Source organism: Spinacia oleracea, chromosome 6 (genome assembly GCF_020520425.1).
Source record: "Spinacia oleracea cultivar Varoflay chromosome 6, BTI_SOV_V1, whole genome shotgun sequence".
In the NCBI taxonomy this organism is placed as follows: domain Eukaryota; kingdom Viridiplantae; phylum Streptophyta; class Magnoliopsida; order Caryophyllales; family Amaranthaceae; genus Spinacia; species Spinacia oleracea.
The window spans coordinates 121,649,389-121,671,739 of NC_079492.1; the positions used below are offsets into that span (position 1 = coordinate 121,649,389).

The following is a 22,351-nucleotide window of genomic DNA, read 5'->3' on the forward strand; positions in this document are numbered from 1 at the left end:
CTTCTTCCTTGGTTTACAAATCAAGCAAACCGAGGAGGGAATCATGATACACCAACAAAAGTATGTGAAGGAACTCCTAAAGAAATATGGGCTAGAATCAGCCAAAGTAAATCACACTCCCATGGGAACTGCTACCAGATTAGACACTGATCCAAATGGGAAAAGTGTGAATCAAACAAAATACAGAGGTATGATTGGATCTCTATTATATTTAACAGCCAGTAGACCTGACATTTCTTTTAGTGTAGGACTATGTGCAAGATTTCAATCAAATCCAAAGGAGTCCCATCTAACTGCGGTGAAAAGAATACTAAGATATCTCAAAGGAACTGATGACCTATGCCTTTACTATCCAAGAAGTGGATCCTTCGAGCTAAGAGGATATGCAGATGCCGATTATGCAGGTGACTTAGTGAATAGAAAAAGCACATCAGGTATGGTACAGTTCCTAGGTCCATGCATGGTTTCTTGGGGTTCCAAGAAACAGAATACTGTTGCTCTATCCACAGCTGAAGCTGAGTATGTAGCTGCTGCAGCTTGTTGCTCACAAATTCTATGGATAAAACAACAGCTAAGAGATTTTGGTATTATCTATGATTGTGTTCCTATCTATTGTGATAACACTAGTGCTATTTGTATTTCAAAAGATCCGGTTCATCATTCCCGAGTCAAACACATCCACATCAGACACCATTTCCTTAAAGATAATGTTGAGAAAGGTTTGATCAAATTAGATTTTTGCCAAACTGATCACCAAATTGCTGATATTTTAACTAAGCCTTTGAACAGAGAGAAACATGAGAAAATGAGAATGGAACTCGGAATGATCAAGCTAAGGTAATTGCCAAATTGGAGTTCCTCTAAGGCAAAAGCAAAAATCATGGTACATATAGACTATTACAAACACAAAATCTTGTGTGCAAACATAGTTGAAGCTTACCATCGTGGCAAATTCACTCACACTTCAAATGAGCAAGGTAAGCAGTTCCTTTCAAACTAGTTAAGTCAGAGATACGAAATTAAGCAAGTCAAAGTCAAACACAATTTTTTTTCATTTTCCTTTTATTTTTATCTATTTATTTTTTAAAAAAAAAAAAAAAAAAAACCGAATACCCATATTCAAAGAATGTTTGGAACGGTTCCATTGGCAATAAATAGGAGAAACTCTTCACTTTCCACAATCAATCCATGCAACCCCCTTTCTCTCTCTCTCTCACACGCCTTCTCCACTGACATCACCTCTCCTTCCACCTATAAAAACCTCAACCATGGTTCTCACAAGCAACAACACTGATCTCACATCCCTCAAACGAAAGAGAAACCCTTCATCTCCTGTTCCCATGGATACCTCACCCATTCAATCGCCAATTCCTCTTCGATCCCACAATCCAATGCTCGCAATCACTCAGGGGGAACAAACCAACACTGACATCGAAATGAAATCCCCAATCTCAAACCCTAGATCCTCCACAAGAAAATCCAAAAAACGACGAGTGGAAGCTTCTGGTGAAAACATCGAGGAAACAGAGGAGAATGCTCAAACTCAGGGGGAAGCAAAAGGGTCCAAGAAACTCACTGCAAAGTAAAACAATCTGGTCGAGGGGTTCGCAATCAACTCAACATGGTGTGAAGCCACGAAATTTAAAGAGTTGATGGAAATCCTTGAACAACAAAAGTGGGTAAGTCTGTTGAGTACCTATGCCAAATCCCCCCTAATTCCTGAAGCTATGAAAGAATTCTGCAAGAACTTTGCATGTGTTGATAATGTATGTTCAAGTAAAGTGAATGGAACTCGCATCGAATTTGATGCCTCTTATCTGGAACAGCTGTTTGGTACACCCAATAGGGGTTTTGATATGTGGCTCAAAGGTCAAATCACAGTGACCATAGATAATGTAGATGAGAAAGATATAGTTGGTTCCATTGGAGGAGATTCTAAAGTATCCACCTCCACCTCACACAACTGCTTTTCACCTCTTCAAAAATTACTGTTTAATATTGTGTGGAGAGGTGTAGTTCCTCGAACTCAGAAAAGGAACATAGCAAGTCTGTTTGATGCATGTCTCATGTATTGTCTTGAAAGGAAAATTCCCATAAACTTTCCTGCAATCATGATCAAACACTTATCCACCTGTATCCCCAAATTCAAAATTCCATACTCCTCCCTTCTTACAGAAATCTTCAAAAGCTTCTCAGTTGACCTTAGCCCATACTTTGTGATTCCCTTAAAATCCACCCAAATCCTTCAACTTGAAATGCTCCATCTATTAAATCTTAAAGTGGTTCAGGGTAAAGTCATTAGGGCTGGAAAGGAAGAGAAACAAGATGAGGAAGATCAGGAAGGAATTGCAGTTAAAGAAGAAGTGGAGGAGGAGGAGGAACTCGAACACATAGAGGTCCCTTTACCTCGAGGGAACAGGAAGAGTGTAGGAAAAAGAAAGAGCATGAGGGTAGCAATGAAGGAGAACAAGAAAAGAGGGCCTGTCTTCATGGAAATAAATGAGGAAGGGGATGTCAAGGAGATGCCCATAGAGGAGGATGCTGTTCCACTGAATCAAGAGGAACTGCCTGAAACTGTTAGGCCAAGAAAAAGGACACCCAGATCCTCCAAAAAGTCCAAAGCTCGTCGTGTTCCATCTGAACAGGAACATGTTCAAGATCATGGGGGTGCCTGGAACACAAAGGATGATCAGATATTGGAGCTAAAGGCAACAGTTGCTCGTCTGGTGGAACTACAGGAGGGAACAGATCACAGGATTAGCTCAATGCAGGCCCACATAGGTGCATTGGTTACAAGTGTCAAGACTCTCCAAAACGATCTTCACCACTACTCAGAACAAGCCAATGCAACTCGTGCCACAATCCTCACCAAGATCAACAATCTGGAATCTTTTGAGGAGACTGTGATAGAAGAAACTGCTGGTTCTGGTTCCCCATCCCAAGCCTAAATCACCCTATCCCATGTTTCTTTTATCTTTTGCCATGGAACAATCTTTTTAATTTGCTTTCGGTTTGTATAATTTTTAAACTTGGGTATTTGTTCCATCTTATTTTGACTTGCTTGGTTACACATATCTATGCTTTCTAGTCTTGATCATTACTGCTTGCTTTCAATTTATTGTATGAGTTAGTTTAATACTTTGAGGCTAGCTTAACTTGCCAAACGTTGATCGTGGGGCACTGTGTTTGGAATGGCTATATTTCGTGCTATGCTTTTTGTTGATGTCAACAGGGGGAAGTCATGGGTGCAAACTTCCAAGGCACACTCAATCCAGTTCCTGAATCAATCTCTCTGAATCTCTCTGTAAGCCAAGGGTGCTACTCTTTCTTCTCTCTAATCTTTCTCTTTTGTTTTTCAATTTTTATGTTCTGTTTCACAATAGTCTGTATAAGTTCTTGTTTGTTTGTACTTACTCTCTTTGTAAAAAGTTTGCAAGTGTTGTCATCACCAAAAAGGGGGAATATTGTTGTTCCTAAGTTTTGGTTGATGACACACACATATTGCAAACTTCCTGATTGTGGTTGCTAAATGACTTTGAACAGGCATATGCCCAAGTTTCTATTAGGATAGGAACTTGAATAAACTGGTGAAGTTCCTGAGGTACACTTGGAACAGTCAATGGAGTTTCAGAGCTGGAAGTTGTATCTGTTCCAGTTTGAAGTCACAAGAGGAGCAACACAGTTACATATCAAGAGTTCCGAATATCCACAAGAACTATTACAGACTCATAGCCAAGAGTTCCTGTGTTAGCTAGAGAGGAACTCATCAATGTTCCTTGGCTGGAACGTCTGAAGCTTCTGAGTTGCAAGTTCCAGACAAAGGGAAGACATGAAGTCTAGGTAGTCCACTGTACTTAGAATTTTATGTAAATATTAATTATGCTAATGGTATATAGAGTACTCAAGGAACTTATGATTTAATTAGGCCATTTATTTTATTGGAAGCGATTTTTATGGAAAACATTTTCATAAATAAAAACAAGTTTTGCATATTTAATATAAAATAGATTTACGTTTTATTTTATTTAAACAAAACTTATTTTCCTAAAAATTCTCCTAAGTTTTTGTAGATAAATAAAATCTGTTTTAAAGAAATATTTTAGGGTTTGATTGAGTCAAATCACTAACTGCTTTATGGCTGAACGTGGGAAGTGGTCTTCCCCTTGTTCCTCAAGTCAAGGGACGTGGAGACCAAAGTGCTGGCAGTTAGCAGTTGAGGTTTTGAAGGGAACTAACCCTAAGGATAAACACTATAAAAGGGAAATCGTTTTTGGTTTAAAGTACACAAACATTCTGAGAGTTCTTGCTTTCCTAAAAACGTTTTGTCTAAGATTTTCTAAAACAGTTTGTGTCCTAGTTAATTCAAAGTTCCTAAGTTCCTTATATCCACACAAAAGCATTATTAATATCTAGAGTTATCCAAACACGAATTATATTTTGTATTAGTAAGGATAGAGTTATCCTGTTTAGACTTAGAGTTTAAGTCTGAGAGAGAGAAGTTAAGGAGTTGTAATCGAAGTAGATTACTGTGAGGAACACGAGTTTGAGAGGAACTTGTGTTGGAGAGATTATTGTAATCGAGGCATTACCATAATAAAAGAATTCTCTTCTTGATTAGTATCAAGAAGTTTTCACAATTGTTGTTATTGTCTTCTCTATTCTCAGTTTCTTGATTGTTTCTTAAGTTCCGCAAGAAACTTTATCAAAGTTCTAATTACAATTCACCCCCCCCCCCTCTTGTGCGTGTTCCTACTGGAATAACAAAATAAATAACCATTCACAGTTTCTCTTAATAAACTTAAATTCTAGCATACATGCATAATTCAATGTTTATTAAGCATTTTATTCAAGTTATGTGTTCCGGCAGGTGTGAATAAAATGATTCCAAGATCCTAAAATCATTGAAGAACTAAGCACAGTTTGTCGACTTAATCCTAGAACATCTTAGGTAAGCAAAAGCCTTTTGCTAATAGTCTAGAAACTATTCTTGGTTGATAGGTACGTCTAAGAACTTATTAGGTAAACCTATCGAATTTGCCACGACATAAAAGGACTCCTTACTTATATCGTTGAGTTTCACCAAAACTAACATGTACTCACAATTATTTGTGTACCTTGCCCCTTTAGGACCAATAAGTAACACCTCGCTGAGCGAAAACTATTACTAGATTGATGTAAAGGATATCCAAGCAAGTGTATATTTTGGCATGGCACCTTTTAACTCAATTTTTTTTAAGTTTGGAACTTAAGGCTCTTACTATGTTGGTTAGATTTTAAGTGAACTAAAATCCTTAATCATGCAACATAATCAAGCTTTTGATCTCATGCATTTTAAGACATATTTAAAACAATAAATAACTTAAAACATGCATAAGATATTTGTGATCTAGTATGGCCCGACTTCATCTTGAAGCTTTGACTTCAAAGTCCGTCTTGAAAATCTCCGTGGGAGGCACCATTTTCTTCAAATAGGATAAGCTATAACTAATTACAACTATTTGATGGTTCGCAGACCATATTTGAATTGAAAAATAACTTTGGTACTTTAGACCAATTACATTCAAATTAATGGTACGCAGACCATATTTTCTATCCTATTTGGGCCATACTAGTCACTTCATAACCTGCAAAACAGTACATATACAATATATACCATTCACCCATTCATTATCATGAATGGCCCACATAGCTGGTTAGTAAAACACATTATGCATCACGTAAACATTTGCAGCAATTAATCAAGGGCACCAATAATCTACCAATTATTCAGTCCTTATTAATTCTAATCAAGTTGTTTTAACCTTAAGGATTTGTAGACCTAATCAAGAGTTTATGACTAAAAAGCGCTCCCACTTAAACCAATAAATTCATATGCTTTACCAATTTTAAACATAAAAATGTATTTCTAGTCCAACCGGAAACATACAAATTTAATTAAAATTTAAAGCTCATATCAATTTATAATTGAATCCAAAAATTTAATTTAATTTCAGTCGTATTTAAATTAATTCATGATTTTAATTTTAGTAAAATAATTAGAATAAATAATATTTATTATAATTATAATATTCAAAATTAAAATCCAAGAAAATAATTCAAATTATTAATTTTAAAATTAATTAAAATTACGTGAACTGAAATTTTCAAATTAAACATTCAAAACGATCTAATCGTAACGCAAACACCCTACGCGTTGCACGCCCATGGGCCGTACGCACACAGCCATTGCTGGCCATGTGCGCGCAGCCCATGCGCTCGTCGCATAGCTGCTGCTTCCCTATCGCAAGCCTCCGCACGCATTGGTGCTCGCTGCGCGCGCCAGCGCTCATCGCACGCGAGCTATCGCTCGCTGGGCGCGCGAGCCATCGCTCGCTGGGCGCGCGACATCGCTCGCTGTGCGCGCGAGCCATCGCTCGCTGGGGCGCGACATCGCTCGCTGTGCGCGCGAGTAATGCTGGGCGCAGCGCTCGTGGCACGCGAGCTTGCGCTCGCTGCGCGCGAGGCTGCGCGCTCTTGTGCGAGGCAGCGCGCGTTGTGGCGCAGCTCGCTTGCTGCCCACACGCGACTGCCTTGGCTCGCTCTTCGCCCATGCCCATTCGTTCATTGCTCGTGGCACACGACACAAGGCAGGGCTGCTGCCTTGTGCTCGTGCACTACGCCCTTGCTCATTGCATTCGTGCCGCACGGGCGACGAGCTCCCTTGCTCGTCGTCGCATGCCCGCATTATACAACACCCCTTAAGGGTAACACGAAGCGTCCATTGCTTCGTGCGTGCAAGTTTTATGAACGAATCGCATAAAATTTAAAATTTATATTTAAGATTAATGACAAATTAATAAATAATATTAATTTCATAATTTTAGGGCGAAAAATCGAAAATTTATTATCCAATTGATTTCCGATTGATATGGATTCAAGTCTAGGTCATAAAAATTTAAAATTTATCGTAAATTTACAATTTTTATGGTGGTTTTTAATCATAGGTTTCTAATTAAATTACAATTAATTATGAAAATCAAATTAATTCTAAATTATTCTAATTTTCAACAAATTAATCATAATTAATAATTAGATTGCATAATTAACAAGACTAGGCATTCAAACTTGTTAAACATATGCAGTAGGTCAATCAAAAATTCAAGATTTATCAACAAGAATCGCAAATATTTAATTTAACATCTTAAATTTACGAAATTTTGCATTCGAAAAACTAAAACCTTCGAAAAGTCATAGTTAGGCTTCGAATTTGAGAATTCTGGGTTCGGCAGAAAAATACTATTTTTGTCAAAATTTTTAGAATGCCTTTTACATGCGGAATTGACACAAAAATCACTCAATTCGGATGAGTAACGAAGAAACTGCCGAAAAACTGCGTACGTATAATTAAATAAACGCAATTTGCAATTAATTAACAATTACGAAAATTAATCACCCCTTTTAATTCTTGCAAATTTGTAATATTTAACCATGTTCATGCAATTTAGATTATGAAAATAATAAGGGGCTCGTGATACCACTGTTAGGTTATGATACATATGACAATTCATAAATCATGCGGAAAAACCATAAACCCAGGAAAACATATTATTTACACATAATCATTTAGCATAGAATAGATGCATACTCTTTGTTGCGTGCCTTCCCTAGCTGCGCCCGAACCGAACAAGAACAAGTCTTTAGGACTCCAAGTGTCGTCCCTCCGTAGATAGTCCACAGCACGTCCGGATCCGCCTTAAGATTGACCAACTAGAATCGCCCTTAAGGTACTATTATTTTCGGCACTTTATAGGCAAATGTGTGACTGAATTTTTCTCTCAAAAACTCACTTTAAATACTTTGAAACTTGTGTTATAAATTGTGAGCCCTAGCCTCATATTTATAGCGGTATGGAAAGGGAATCGAAATCCTATTCAGATACAAATTAATCAAACCTAGAATCCTACAAGAACTCTAATTTAATTAATTTATCAAATAGAATTAGGAATTTAATCATTAACCGAACTCTGCATGTTTTAGGAAACGTGCACGAACACAAACACTTGCACACACATGCACGACAGCCACGATGGGCCTTAGCGTGCGCGCGAGCAGCAGCCCACTCAGCGCCCGCGCGCGCTGCGCGCTGCGCGCTGCGCGCGCTGTGCGCGCTGTGCGCGCTGTGCGCGCTGCGCGCAGCCTGCTGGGCCTGGCCTTGCTGTTTGTGCGGCGCGCTTGGCTTGCTGGGCGATGGCCTGGCTTCGTGCTGGGCCTCGCCCGGCAGGCCTCGTCCGATGCTTATTCGTACGATGCGCTTCCGATTAAATTTTCCGATTCCGGAATTCATTTCCGATACGAACAATATTTAATATTTCCGATTCCGGAATTAATTTCCGTTTCGAACAAATATTTAATATTTCCGTTTCCGGAATTATTTTCCGATTCCGGTAATATTTCCGATTCTGACAATATTTCCGTTTCCGGCAATATTTCCGATTCTGGCAATATTTCCATTTCCGATAATATTTTCCGATACGTACCATGTTTCCGTTTCCGGCAACATCTACGACTTGGATAATATTTATATTTCCGATACGATCCATATTTCCGTTTCCGGCAATATCATCGTTTCCGGAGTATTCATTTCTTGCCTGTGACGATCTTAGCTCCCACTGAAACCAAGATCCGTCGGTTCCGAATATTCATAGATAGAGTATCTAATGCCATTAGATACTTGATCCGTTTACGTACTATTTGTGTGACCCTACGGGTTCAGTCAAGAGTAAGCTGTGGATTAATATCATTAATTCCACTTGAACTGAAGCGGCCTCTAGCTAGGCATTCAGCTCACTTGATCTCACTGAATTATTAACTTGTCAATTAATACTGAACCGCATTTATTAGACTTAACATAGAATGCATACTTGGACCAAGGGCATTATTTCCTTCAATTTCTTCATATCCCCTTCACAAAGTTCCTTGGCATTATCTGATCTAATACATTTAACCTTCACTCCAAATTGTGTTTCAACCATATTCAAGAAATTATCCATAACAGAAATACAATCACTTTTGTTTTTCAGAAAATGGATCCAAGTAAATCTGGTATAATCATCAACAATAGTCAAAAACTGAGTACAACCAGAAGGTGTTTTTACAGCATGAGGACCCCAAACATCTATGTGTACAAGATCAAATGGCTTAGTTGACTTAATACTACTGTGAGGAAAACTCAACCTAGTTTGCTTTGCAGCAGGACACACTTGGCAAATGGTGTCTTGTAAACAAGCAGACACATCACAACTAGGATTTATTAGTTTCAGTCTATTAAAAGGTAAGTGTCCAAGTCTTAAATGCCACAATTTAGCATTATCTACTGTGGATGAACAAGCCACATTACAGATGTGTGTTTGGACAGGGTTGACTTTCTCAGATTCTTGTTCTCCCAACTTGTATAGACCTGATTTCATATCACCAAGAGGAATCAGCCTCCCTTGCTGGCAGCAAACAAAGCACTTATCATGAGTGAAATGAATCTCACATTGCAAATCTTGACACAACTTATGTACAGATATCAGATTATACTTAAAATCTGGAACATGTAAGACATTGTTCAAAATTATACCATCATTCAGTGTTACTGAACCTATGTGTTTCACTGCAATGTTGCTCCCATCAGGTATAGTAATGTAAGTATTCTGATTGTCAAAAGGCTTATAACATGAAAATTGGGACAAATCATGACAATAATGGTCTGAAGCTCCACTATCTAACAGCCATTTAGATTTAGTGTGAGAGAGTAAACAGACATTACCTGCCATCATAGCCAGGTTAGGATTGGTATTAGCATTCTGTTGTTGTTGTTTAGACAACATATCCATAAGCTGCTGATATTGCTCCACTGTGATAGTTGGAGATGCTTCAGTTTGTGGCAACTCTGGCACACTGTTATTAGAATTGTCACCAAATGAAACTGCTGCAACCTTATTGTCTCTTGCAGTCTTGTAGCCAGGTGGATAACCATGAATCTTGAAGCATCTCTCCACACTGTGTCCCTGTGTTTGACAATGTGTGCAGTAGTAGTTGGATCCTGGTCTACTAAATCTATTGGTTCCTCCAGATTTCTGAGAACCAGATTGATAACCTGTCTGAAAACCAGTTTTGTAAGTTTTGTTGCTAGAGTTCCAATGATCTCCAGTAAACCTCCTTTTCTCAGCTGCAAACGCCAGTGTTTCAACTTGATTACTAGCTTGAGAAACCTCCTTGTACCTCTCTTCTTGAGAAAATAACCTGTAAGCTTCAGATACCTTGGGCAAAGTTGGAACCATCAGTACATTTCCTCTAATAGTAGCAAAATGATCATTGAGTTTCATCATAAACTGCATCACCATTCTCTCTTGTTGCCTCTGAAAAAATTTCTTTGTCACATTACAGGTACAATTATTGCAAGTACAGTATGGTAAAGGATTTGCTTCCTCAATTGCATCCCACACAGATTTGATTTCAGTGAAGAACTCAGCTACAGATTTATCTCCTTGGCTTATTTCAGCCAATTTTTGCTCAAGAGAATAAATCTGTGCTAGTGATGCAAAACCAAATCTGTCTTCCAAATCAGTCCAAATATCTCTTGCAGATTTCATGAACATAACACTTTTGGTTATAGTCTCATTCAAATTCCCTAAAATCAGTGAGCACACTAGATCATTACATCTTTCCCAGGCCTTGTGTTCAGCTGTGCCAAAATCAGGTTTGATAAAACTACCATCAACAAAACCAATTTTGTTCTTAGCAGACAATGCAAGTAACATTGATCTCTTCCAGCTAGTGAAACCTTCCTCACCATTGAATTTGAAAGAAATTAATTGTACTGAGTTTGCATCAGAAGGATGTATATAGTATATGCTTGCTGGATCTTGATTTGGAGGTAAAACATTGTTTCTCAGTGAATTGTCAGTGTTGTGATCACCAGCAGCCATTATCAAAAATTTGAACAGGTTTTGAAATCAAGAAACAGATTCAGCAAAGAAGGAGATAGAATCAGAACGATCGAAACTCAAAAGAACAAGTACACAGAATGATTTAGAGCAAAACAATTTTGCGGAATTTCAGAAACAATTGAGCTAAGGATCTTTAATCCTGCTCTGATACCATGACAAAACTTGAAACAAGAACAATTGATCAGCAGTTTTGAGAGCAAAAGAATGCAGAGAGTGTTTGGGAGCTTTTGTATAATCGATTGAATGAATAACAGAATTACAGAACTGAGTGCTTATATACAAGCTAGAATTCTAGAAGCATCTATAAGTTGTTATAACTAACTGATCATGATGTCAGCAGAATAACAGAAAGTGCACCTAGGGTGCTGACTGTATGCTGACAGTGCAGATTAAACAAGCTTGCAATGCTTCAAGCTGAGATGTTGAAATGCTGATGTTGTATGCCTTGTTTCAGCTTCATAAATAGAACAAGTAGCAAGTATATCATATAATGTTAACAATTATATGTTTTAAAGTTATCAGGAACTTCATTTAATGGTGATCGAACTAGTATTAGGAGGTTGTTTTTTGGCATCTCAGATATGTGTGGCAACACACATATCAACTAAAAGACAAATAACTAAAAGACAAAAAAGGAAGTACCATTCATGTTAAAAAAGTACCATTCTATAAAAAAAGTACCATTTTGTAAAAAAAAGTACCATTTTTGTTTAAAAAAGTACCATTTAATTTCTTTTTTGTCATTTTTTCTAATTTGTCTTTTGTTCTGATATTTATTTGCCCATACAAATTCTGATATGCGCTTGTACTTCCTCCTAGTATTAGTGTAACAATTTAGAACATTTGGCATTCATGTGCATAATTGCTACGTACGTACTCCCTCTGTCCCTTAATACTCGACCTGTTTTGACCGGACACGCTTGCCAATGCACAACTTTGACCGCCGATTTCTTTAACTACATATTATAAAAACTTGTAAAATATTAATATTTTGAAAATATATATTAAGATGAATCCAACAATATATTATATACTAATATTTGTTTTCATATATTAGAAATAAAATAGGGTCAAAGTGAATTATGTGAATAGTGCAAAAATTCAAAACAGGTCGAGTATTAAGGGACGGAGGGAGTAGTAAATAACAATAATATTGACTTATATTGTGTAGCCATGAACACATTATAATAAAATTGAGAATCATGTCTATCAATATTAGTCTATAAACGTTTTGTTGAAGTATCATTTTCTTATAAATAGACCATATCATGTTTTTTGCACTAAAAGTAGATTATTTCTCTAAAACTTACCTTCTAAACTCCTAACAACTTTCTAATTTAGATAAAATATAACAACTTTCATAATTCCTTGTAATAAAAATAACAAAAGAGAGAAGAAATTGTACAAGATTTAGATATTTTACCTCATGTGTGGAAACAAAGGACATATTTCAAATTAATTATCCTACTCAACATACACTTTAATCAGATTATGTTGGAACTCTATTAAATAAAACAGAGATCGAGTACACTTTAATCAGATTATATTAGTAAAATTACCAAACAATCCATTGCTTTAGTGGCTAAAATTTGAAATAAACATGAAAGTTAATTAGTGGAACTTTTTCTTCGAAGTTTCAGTTTAGTTCTAAGTCTAATAATTTTAGTTTAGTAGCTCAGGCTTACACTATGAATTTTAAATATAAGAGATGTTTACATGACCTTGTTCATAGACCAAATTCAACACATTGAAAAGGGTAACCATGCATATCGAAAGCTTACAAAGCTAGCTTAACGTATAAGTTCAATGATAATTAATACTAACTACCACATTAAATATTGATTTGGAGTTTTTTTAGAGTTGGATTTATTTTGATTTGTTGTGTGACACTATCAATTACTATCAATTACGTAGTACTTCGTAATATTATTGTTTAGTTATCGCGCAGTTGAATAAATGAAAATTCCGTAAAATATAATCAAAGCTAAGATAATTTTGGCGAATTAAAAATTGGATACATCTGAAATTAGAAATGGTACACTAGAATAACATAAAATTAATATTTACTACTCTCTCTTGCAATAAACTTATTAACCTAGTTGAAAACTAAACATGGAAATCAAATGACAAAGTACAATGAAATACGCCAAATAAATCTAGAATGATCTTAAGAGAAATATACATGAAATAAATATTTCTAACCCTTCATTCTCTCCTCCCTTTTGCCAAATACATAGTACATCCATATGTGATATGTCACCTCTCTATTTTCTATTTTGGCCCCTTAAATTTTGCATTTTAATTAATGGACCCACCATGCTTTTTTTTTTTGGCACCATCAACGTAAGTACATAACAAAGATGGTGTGGATGCATAAGATGTTTAGCATGCATCATCTCCACGTGGCACATCACGATTGGCCGATTTCCCATTAACCTCCTTAACAATATCGTTATTACCCTCATTATTGTTCACATCAACCATTTCTTCCACGATAACTTCAATAGCATCAGCTGGTCTGTTTTGTTGCTCAGAATCTTGTTCAATTTTCTCAACTTTTCCAAGCTTTATATCAACGGCTAATTCTTGAAGTTGCATTATATCGGACTCTTTTATCATTAGATCACCACCATTGTTGTTGTTGTTTTTCTGCTTCTTAGTTGAATCCTTGTAAATTATGTATAAGATCATCTGAGCTATTCCGAACGCGAATCCAAGGACGTTTGGCAACTGCACAATAACATTTCAAATAGTTATACCAACTTGTCACGTTACTGGTTCAAATTATAATATTATATTATCAACGTGATAATTAATTAATTAATTAATTATTACTTACCGCAATGTAGAAATCCCGAATAAGGAACCCATAAAAGAACCACATAATCGCGCAAAGTGTGAGCGAGAATGATAGCCAAAACGGCATGAATTCTACACTCTTTGTTCTTATTACCATTCTCTGCAATTATTTCCACAGCAAATATTTAAATCATGCATTCCTTAGTAAAAATAAAAAAATAAAAAAATTTATGAACAAAATAAATTTATTTAAGCTATGATTAAAATTTGATACCATGGCGCTAAGAGGAGCAGCAAAAACACAAACAGAGAAGATGCCACAAATCCATCCAACAACGCTTTCACGCATACCGCCTTTGGACAACATGGTGTGGTCGTCCATCCCTCGAACAAACACCAAGGTTGTAACCACTATAAGCCCCAAAAACCCTACATTGAACAATCCCAACAACTTGGCTGTGTAAACCTGCTCAACAACAAAAATACAATGTAAACACTCATTAGAAAATGATGTAACACATATATTTACTTCGTAAATGATTTTATGTAATTAGTATAATCATACGGATCGGAGTATGAGTATATACGTACCCTGGCTTTTTTAGTGGCATAGATGAGGTAGACGGTGAGATAAGCTGCTTCAATGGCGCAACCAATGGAGTTGATGGTGATAATCATAGTGCCATTGCTTTCCTTCAAGAAGGCATAGTACAATAATAGCATGCAACTAAAGAGTGCAACTGAATAAGGTATGGATTGAAACCCTAGTGTTGATTTCTTCTTGAATATCCTCCAAAATGTTGGCCTATATTATACCCAATATACAATAATTTAATATTATCATTCAATAATAATAATCAAACACAACAACATGTAGTTACATGTATACTCCTTCTGTCCGGATTCAGTTGTCACACTAACAGATCAGGTTACACTATCAACGTGACTATTAATTCCAGACAGGAAGGAGGAAGGAGAAGAGGAGGAGAGTAAAAACTTACAATGGGGCCAAGAAGACACCAAAGGAAACAATGTTTCCAAGGATGCCAAAAATGATGCTTAATTCATGGAGGTGAATAGATGTGAATGCCATTTTTTTTTTTCTTTAGCTCAACCTTAGCTCCTTTCTAATTATTTAGAGAAAGAATTACAAGGAGAGGAGCTAAGGAGAGAGAGAGAGAGAGAGAAAGCTAGAGAAGGAGAAGAGCTAATATTGGCAACTTTGGCAAGTAAAGAGATGAAGGTAACCTGGTATTTATAGGAAGTAAGCAAATGCACAGATGGCGTGTTTTAAGAGAGAGAGATAGAGAGAGAGAGTTGTTTTATTTAAAACGAAATTTAGTTACTTTTAAGCAATATTTTGGGGTTGAGCTGTTTTGCATTACTAGTACTTCTTACATCCCTGACTCTTCATGTTAATTAAGTACGGAGTAGTGGACATTTCGCATGCATTAATTAAATTTACGACATGGTAAATTAATTACTTATTGTTCATTGCTTTACTTTCCTTGAATAACTTTGCTTCCCCTGCTAACCGAAATTGATTTGACACACCACTTTATCCATTTTGGCCTACCTCTATATCACTATATGTACAGTTTTTTGTGCTCTTACAATTGGTGTGCTAAATCACTTCCCCTACCCAGCTTGCTATAATTTCTCGTAGCGAATGTCTGAGTTGCCAATCTAAATATGTACCGATGTTATCTGATAGCTAAAATCTTGAAAATTAAAGTCGAAAACTATTACTACCCTATACATCTTTTTCTACATCAAAACATATACTACATCTGTTTTGAAAAGATCTTTGCACGGACTCTGGTGCAATATTTGACCGTTAATATATTCAATTCTGTACGATAAAAAATTATGAAAATTTGATATTTATTAAATATATTTTGGGACGAATCTAACGAGATATCTCATGATAATTTTTGATAAATATAATAGTGAGAATTTGTGTTCAAAATTTTAATTATTGAACACATTTTTCAAAGTGTAAAAAACTTAATACTCCGTAATATATACGCGTAAGATAAAATTCTCCTTTTCTAGTGTGGCGCTATTAATTATAATTTTCATGTCACATAAGTAAAAGTTTTTTGAGACAAGCAATAAAATGTATAGGCTGTAAACAAATATATGGAATGGTAAAGGTAGGTACCAATGATATACAGGTTGGGGCTTTAAAAATGAGACAAAAGCTTTAATTGTAGTCCCTTGATTTGTTTTTGGGTTAGTCGAGCATATGTTCTACGGTTTTTGAGTTCTCACTTTTGAAGTTGAGATTTGAGCTTGGACCAACAACAAGTACAGCTAGCTCCTACTCATTTTGAGTATTTACATTTTCCCAAAATATCTATTTTTAACGAACATATATTGGTCATTTTTTTGTTGCATTTTGGTAGATTGGTACGACTTTTTGGTTTAAAAGCCAAGGCCTTTCCTTTGTTTTTTTTCCCTTGTACTACTTCTTGTGTTTTCTAATATTTGCAACTCCATCACCTATTTGATACGCGGTTTAAGAGAATAATTCGAGAGGATAAATAGCAAAGCTAATTTTTAAAAAAGTACTATATGATGTACTAGATTTCTTATGTGAAATCTTTTTAACGTAGTGATGAATTTGAAAATATAAATTTATGTTTATAATAAATAATAATGTCAAATTTTATTTCGTTATTGTTTCATTTAGGTTATTGGTAATACCGAAAATTCGAAATAACTATTAATTACTAATTGGTCCAGTAGAACTTAAAATATATTTTTGTTGTAAAGGCTCAAAAGTTTAATGGTGAGTAAACTCATAAAAAAATTCAGGAAAACTGAAGATTCGATTCAAGTGAAATTTTCTTAACTTGGTTGGACTGAAATTTACTTGAAAGTAAATAAGGGCTTAAATGACCTTTTGAAAAGTATAGTTTATACAGAGTATTTCTTAAAATAAATTAACTAACTTAAAAATAAATGGAATCTGAAAAGTTGGAACAAAAGAAACAAGAAGCAGGGGGTATTTGACAGCTAGCTTTAGGAAAGGTCACTGGATGAGTGGGTTCATCAGTTCATGAGTGAAGGTCAGTAACTAGTTAACCACCATTTACTTAATTTATTAATTTCAATCATAATTACTCATTTACTCCCTCTCTTATTTGTTAACTCTTTATTTCAATAAATTCTTGTAAGAGACCGTCTCACCTTAGTTAATTACTCGGTATTATTTTCACATGCTACGTCACCCTTCTACCTAGTTAATCATGTCTGACAGTTAAGTAATTAAGTGTCAGATGATCTGATAGTAAATTAGCTTAACTTGCTTGTTTCTTTTTTTTTTTTTTTTTTGAAACAAACTTTATTCTTAAATATTTGTCTTATATAACATTTATTACTCACAAAAGTGCGACGCAAATGACTCTCATTTGCCACGCACATTAGCTAAATGTGCGTGGCAAATGACTTTTCTGGCGCCATGCTGAAAAGTCATTTGCCACGCACATTAAGCTAATGTGCGTGGCAAATGACCTTTTGGCGCCAAAAAAAATAAGCCATTTGTGTCGCACATTAAGCTAATGTGCGACGCAAATGACTTTGAATTTTGTAAAACAAAATAGGTTTCATTTTAATATATATATATATATATATATATATATATATATATATATATATATATATATATATATATATATATATATATATATATTAAAATGAAACCTATTATATAGTAAAATGGACAACTCATATTATTAAATAGAACCACATCAAATCTGTAAGACTTACAATACAAAACCTTGAAATATCTACAACAATATATTCCATCTAACGGTTTCTCTTGACACCCAACAAAAAAAATTAAAAAAAATTAGCTGCTGCCTGGAATCCTCTAATGTTTCCCTTGCTTCTAGTGTAGTATCGAGCAACGTCCCAACAATAACTATATCTGTGAGTGAATAGAATGACACAATTACAAATAAAGAGTGGATCTTGATATGAAATATCAGCAAATTCAATAGAACAAAGTATAAACACAAAGATGGGAGCTTTTAGGAGCAGATACAACTTAACAGACTAGGAAAAAAAACAGCTAAAAGCGGAAATTTTACTCTGTAAGTCTTTTTTGAAGTGGGGATTTTGGCATGCTGGAAGTTAAGCGAAGAAAACTGATTACTCTAGAAGATCGAGTAGGGAAGGCTCATGAGGATCAACACGGATACTCTGATTCCCAAGTAAATCACAAAAACCCATTTCACGATCATATCAAAAAGTCTATAAATTGCAAAAACAATCTAAATCATAATCCTAGCATGCACATACAGTCATACAGATCGAACAAAAGACTAAGAAAATAAATTATGGACACCGAGTCTCGGCTTTTTTATATAGAAGACTTCAAAGGATACTAGCTATTCAACAATTCCTACCGTACAACACGAAAACCTCTTAATCAGCAACTGCATATCTTATAAGAAAAGCAGCAGTATACGTATACTGGTGATTAGTCACAGTTTTTACATTCGATCAGTTAAACTAATTAATACGAAACTTGCATGCATATATGATATACCTTTAGCCGAGCAATTGTATAATAGTCCGGAAAGGCCGTTGATGGTGTATGCATCTGATACATTTGGACCACCTCCAGTTTGCAGTGCTTATGAAATGACTGCCTCAGTAACAACATTCCACCACTCTCCTGCAATAATCCCACATATCATATAATGATTATTTTCTGAAACATATACAATGAATTGAAGCATAGAATACTGTTGTATGATTAGAGGAGGAAGCATGCATTAACAATGATAAGAGGAACTTCCTTATAGGGTTTAAAAACAGTTCAAACCTAGGTATTAAGCAATATTTACAGAACAAAAAGATGAAAATAGATGATGAGTAGAAGGTAAATGCGGTTTAAAAACAGTTCAAACCTAGGTATTAAGCAATATTTACAATATAAAATATCAAGAATATATACGCCATATGCGCTTGAAGGAAAAACAGAAGCCATAATACAGTTTACCAAAGCAGGGGAGAATCGAAAGAAACTTCCATTGCCAACCAAATACTGCAGCCATTATTAAGAAATAGAAGTATGAAGTCTAAACGTAAGCAATTAATACCATCGTCTATAAGATTTGAATTTAACAAATTTTTATCTCCAAATCCTCAAACTTGTTCATCATCACAAAATCACGAGGTGAATTGGACAAAATCATAGCGAACAGAAACGGTACGCCTGAAAATCTGTAAGAGTTTATGGGACTACAACCAACACAACAACATTCAAACCGACAAATAGAATTGCACAAAAAGGAACTGAGCTACGATCAAAGATTTCGATTTCGATTTTACCTTCTCCAGAAAATGACCGATGCATAACACATAATCAATTGATGATTTCAATGGTTTACTGTGCAATATTTCCCCTAATATGCGATCAATAGCAGAACCCTGCATTCAAAACCCAGAATTTGACAGAACAAATAACTATGTAAAACACTTTCCCCAAAATGAATACTATCAATAAACCAATTATGAATTGCATTTAAAAAATCCTACCTTTGTAACACCTACTGGTCGAACCTCAACAGACCTACTACCTTGCACAACTTCAACGGATGCATTTGAAATAGGACCCGTCCAAAGGTGTTGTAACATGTCCCTTGCTTGCAATCTTCCAAACTCAAAATCTGAAGAGGAAACATATCCGAAGCAAGCAATGAGTTAAAATGACAGGAAAACTACCTAGGACAAGAAACATAGCAGAATATTGGTATTAAGGAGTAAATAAATGACGTGAAACTAAGTAGGCCAAGATATATACCAGCATACTTATAATTCCATGCAAGGGAAGTATCACGAAGCTCAATAGTCGAATGAGGAGTTCTTTCCTTAAAATACTAAAAAACATGCTGCAGAAACATGAACCAAACAGTCACAAGTGAATACAAAGACTAAATCATAAACAAACAAACAAACAAATAAGGCAAACTTGATAATTCAAGCTAGGCAGCATCTCAGTGGATTTAGTGTAAACTTTCAACCACCTTCTCCCTCGGTCTCCTTCCTCCCTGGTTTTCTTTTACTTTTACCATTTTCTTCTCAATTTGTTATTTTCAATCTACTTTGGTTTAGAAAATCAATTATTTTCTATTCTTTGATTTGGCGATAAATTTCTACAATGATTTTATCATTTTATTCAACTTTGATGAATTACTCATTAATTTATCACATACTCAAATTAGCAAACTCATTGATACTATCATCAACTAATAATATGATGCACAAAAAGGAACTGAGATTAATTACCTTGACGCCATTTCTGGCTTGCCCTTCTCTTCTACAGCTGTTATCCCACATATGTGCTTCATACCGCCCCGTCCATCTATGCCTGTTCACAAGTTTTAAAAAATTAAAAATTTACCATTTACATTTCCAAAATTAAAACAAATTTATTTAAAAAATAAAAATTTACCTCGTAACACCTCTGTAAATGGAGGTCCTCAGACCAAAAGTATCAGAAATCTTCTTCCGCCATTGTTGCTGTTGTTGTTGTTGTTATGGCTGTTGTTAGCGGTGTAACTCGGGACCAACTCGGTCTGAGTCGACTCAACAGATGCCCCAAACACTAAGCCCCACTTCCACCGCACCCAAGATGAATCGCCACCGAGTCATCCACCTCAGAGCCGGAGTTTGCAGAGAACGCGGCTTGAAATCCGGCTGAAGACGTCATCGCTTTCAGATCTGGGTTTGCCTCATTCGTATTCGCTAAGCTTGAATTTTAAAACAAACTTTAGAGATTGGGATGATTAGGTGAGAGGAGACTTTGAAGGGAAAGAGCTCGATTCTGATTCTGAAGGAGAGACAGAGAAACTTTGGAGTTTCAACAATGGAGATCTGGAAAATTTGAGAGAGAAAGAGTTGTACAGGGAGGCAGGCCGAATATGAGAGAGAAAGGGAATAGGAGCAGGTAGGTCAAGCGTGACTGCGTCGCACCAAAATAAAATTAAAAAAAGGTAATAATTAATTTTACCTCCTCTGCGTCGCAGATTAGTAATTTTGCGACGCAAAGGAGGTAATATTTTGCGTCGCATTATTACTAATCTGCGACGCAAATGACTTTGGGACTATTTTAGAGTCATTTGCGTCGCAGATTAGTAATTCTGTGACGCAAATGACTAATTTTAATGCTTAGAAATGTCAATTGCGTCACATGTTTAAATGTGCGAGGTAAATGTGGTGATGCAAATGATTGTTTTTCCACTAGTGAAGGTCTTGTCCTCACCATAGCATTCAGATGTCCAAGCTAATGCTTCTTATTGAACCATCCCCTAGCTTGGGGGGGGGGGGGTTATTGGAGTACAAGACTCAATACAAGAGTGTGATAAAGACTGTGAGAAACAATCCACCACCAAGGCACAACAACAAGTTGTTCACCACACTGGTGACTTGCTTTTTGAGCATCAAAGATCAAAGTACACCGATCAGTGACATGGATGCTACACAGATCAATGACTTGGTTGGTACATGCACATATTGATGACTTGGTAGGAGTTTGTTACAGGCTAAAGTTAGTTATAACTAACTCTCTAAGGATTAGTTTTCTTCTTCAGATTACAACTAGCACACTAGTCTAAATAGCTTGTAATAATGCAAACTCAATTGTATTATTCATTCCTACAATTCGCTGCTCATGATCGATGATCAATAAAATACTATTTCTCTATTTCTAAATTTGAAGTTCTAAGCCTAGAACTTCTACACAACTGAAGCAATTTACAGTAGTTTAGATCCAATACAAAAATCATTGCAGAGTGAGTACAACTAAAATCATTGTGTAATCTAATGGAATTGTATTTGGGTCTATGTATAGTCATCACATATTCACATGTGCTTCAATGATATATCATGTTCATCTTGTTTTGATCAAATGCACCTAAAGACCACAGGTGTACATACTCAAAGGTGTGTTTTGCTTGTTTAATTGGTTTAGTTTATCGAGAGAGTTTAAAATGAGCCCCCAAAAAATGAGTTGTTGGATACACCTAGCTCTGATAAATGAACCCTGGAACAACACCGAACAAGATATATTTTACATCCATTTTGTATATCGGTAATACGAACATTCATTTGAAGGTAGATTTCCTTTTAATTTATACTATATGTAATTTTTAAAAGAACTTTTGAGAACTTTAGTGTCCACGTAAAAAATTGAAAATACTTTTTACAAGATTTAAATTGTTAAAAACATATTTTAGGTGTTTGAACATTAATTATATATTATTGCAAATAATGTACTCCCTTCGTATTTTAAAAAGAGATACACTTTAACCGACACGTAGTTTTAGGAGAGTGAGTTGAATTTATTAAAATAAGATGAAAGTGGTTTAGTGGGTGAATTATTTATTATAGTAAAAAGATGATATGAGTAAGTATGAGAACCACAAGAAAGAGAGAAATATTAATATAATGGGAAGTGGGACCAAAACACGTTAAAAAAGTAAAATGTATTTCTTTTTAAAATACGGCCGTTTAAGAAAAGAGTATCTCTTTTTAAAATACAGAGAGAGTATAAACTAAATTCA

At 35.5% G+C, this 22,351-nt stretch overlaps 2 protein-coding genes across 2 annotated transcripts; both read right to left on the reverse strand.

The window, feature by feature from the left end:
• Positions 1 to 9,123: 9,123 nt before the first annotated feature.
• LOC130463877 (uncharacterized) lies at positions 9,124 to 10,790 on the reverse strand. Its single transcript, XM_056833154.1, has 2 exons — positions 9,791 to 10,790; positions 9,124 to 9,473 (listed from the first exon to the last, which is right to left on the reverse strand). The coding sequence occupies exons 1-2, from the start codon at positions 10,782 to 10,784 to the stop codon at positions 9,448 to 9,450; spliced, it is 1,020 nt and encodes a 339-aa protein (XP_056689132.1). The 5' UTR covers positions 10,785 to 10,790; the 3' UTR covers positions 9,124 to 9,447.
• A 2,229-nt stretch (positions 10,791 to 13,019) lies between these two features.
• On the reverse strand, positions 13,020 to 15,003 carry LOC110791325 (bidirectional sugar transporter SWEET9). Its single transcript, XM_021996077.2, has 5 exons — positions 14,774 to 15,003; positions 14,364 to 14,577; positions 14,047 to 14,238; positions 13,813 to 13,932; positions 13,020 to 13,703 (listed from the first exon to the last, which is right to left on the reverse strand). Exons 1-5 carry the CDS (start codon positions 14,863 to 14,865, stop codon positions 13,356 to 13,358), a joined length of 966 nt encoding a protein of 321 aa, XP_021851769.2. The 5' UTR covers positions 14,866 to 15,003; the 3' UTR covers positions 13,020 to 13,355.
• Positions 15,004 to 22,351: the final 7,348 nt, after the last annotated feature.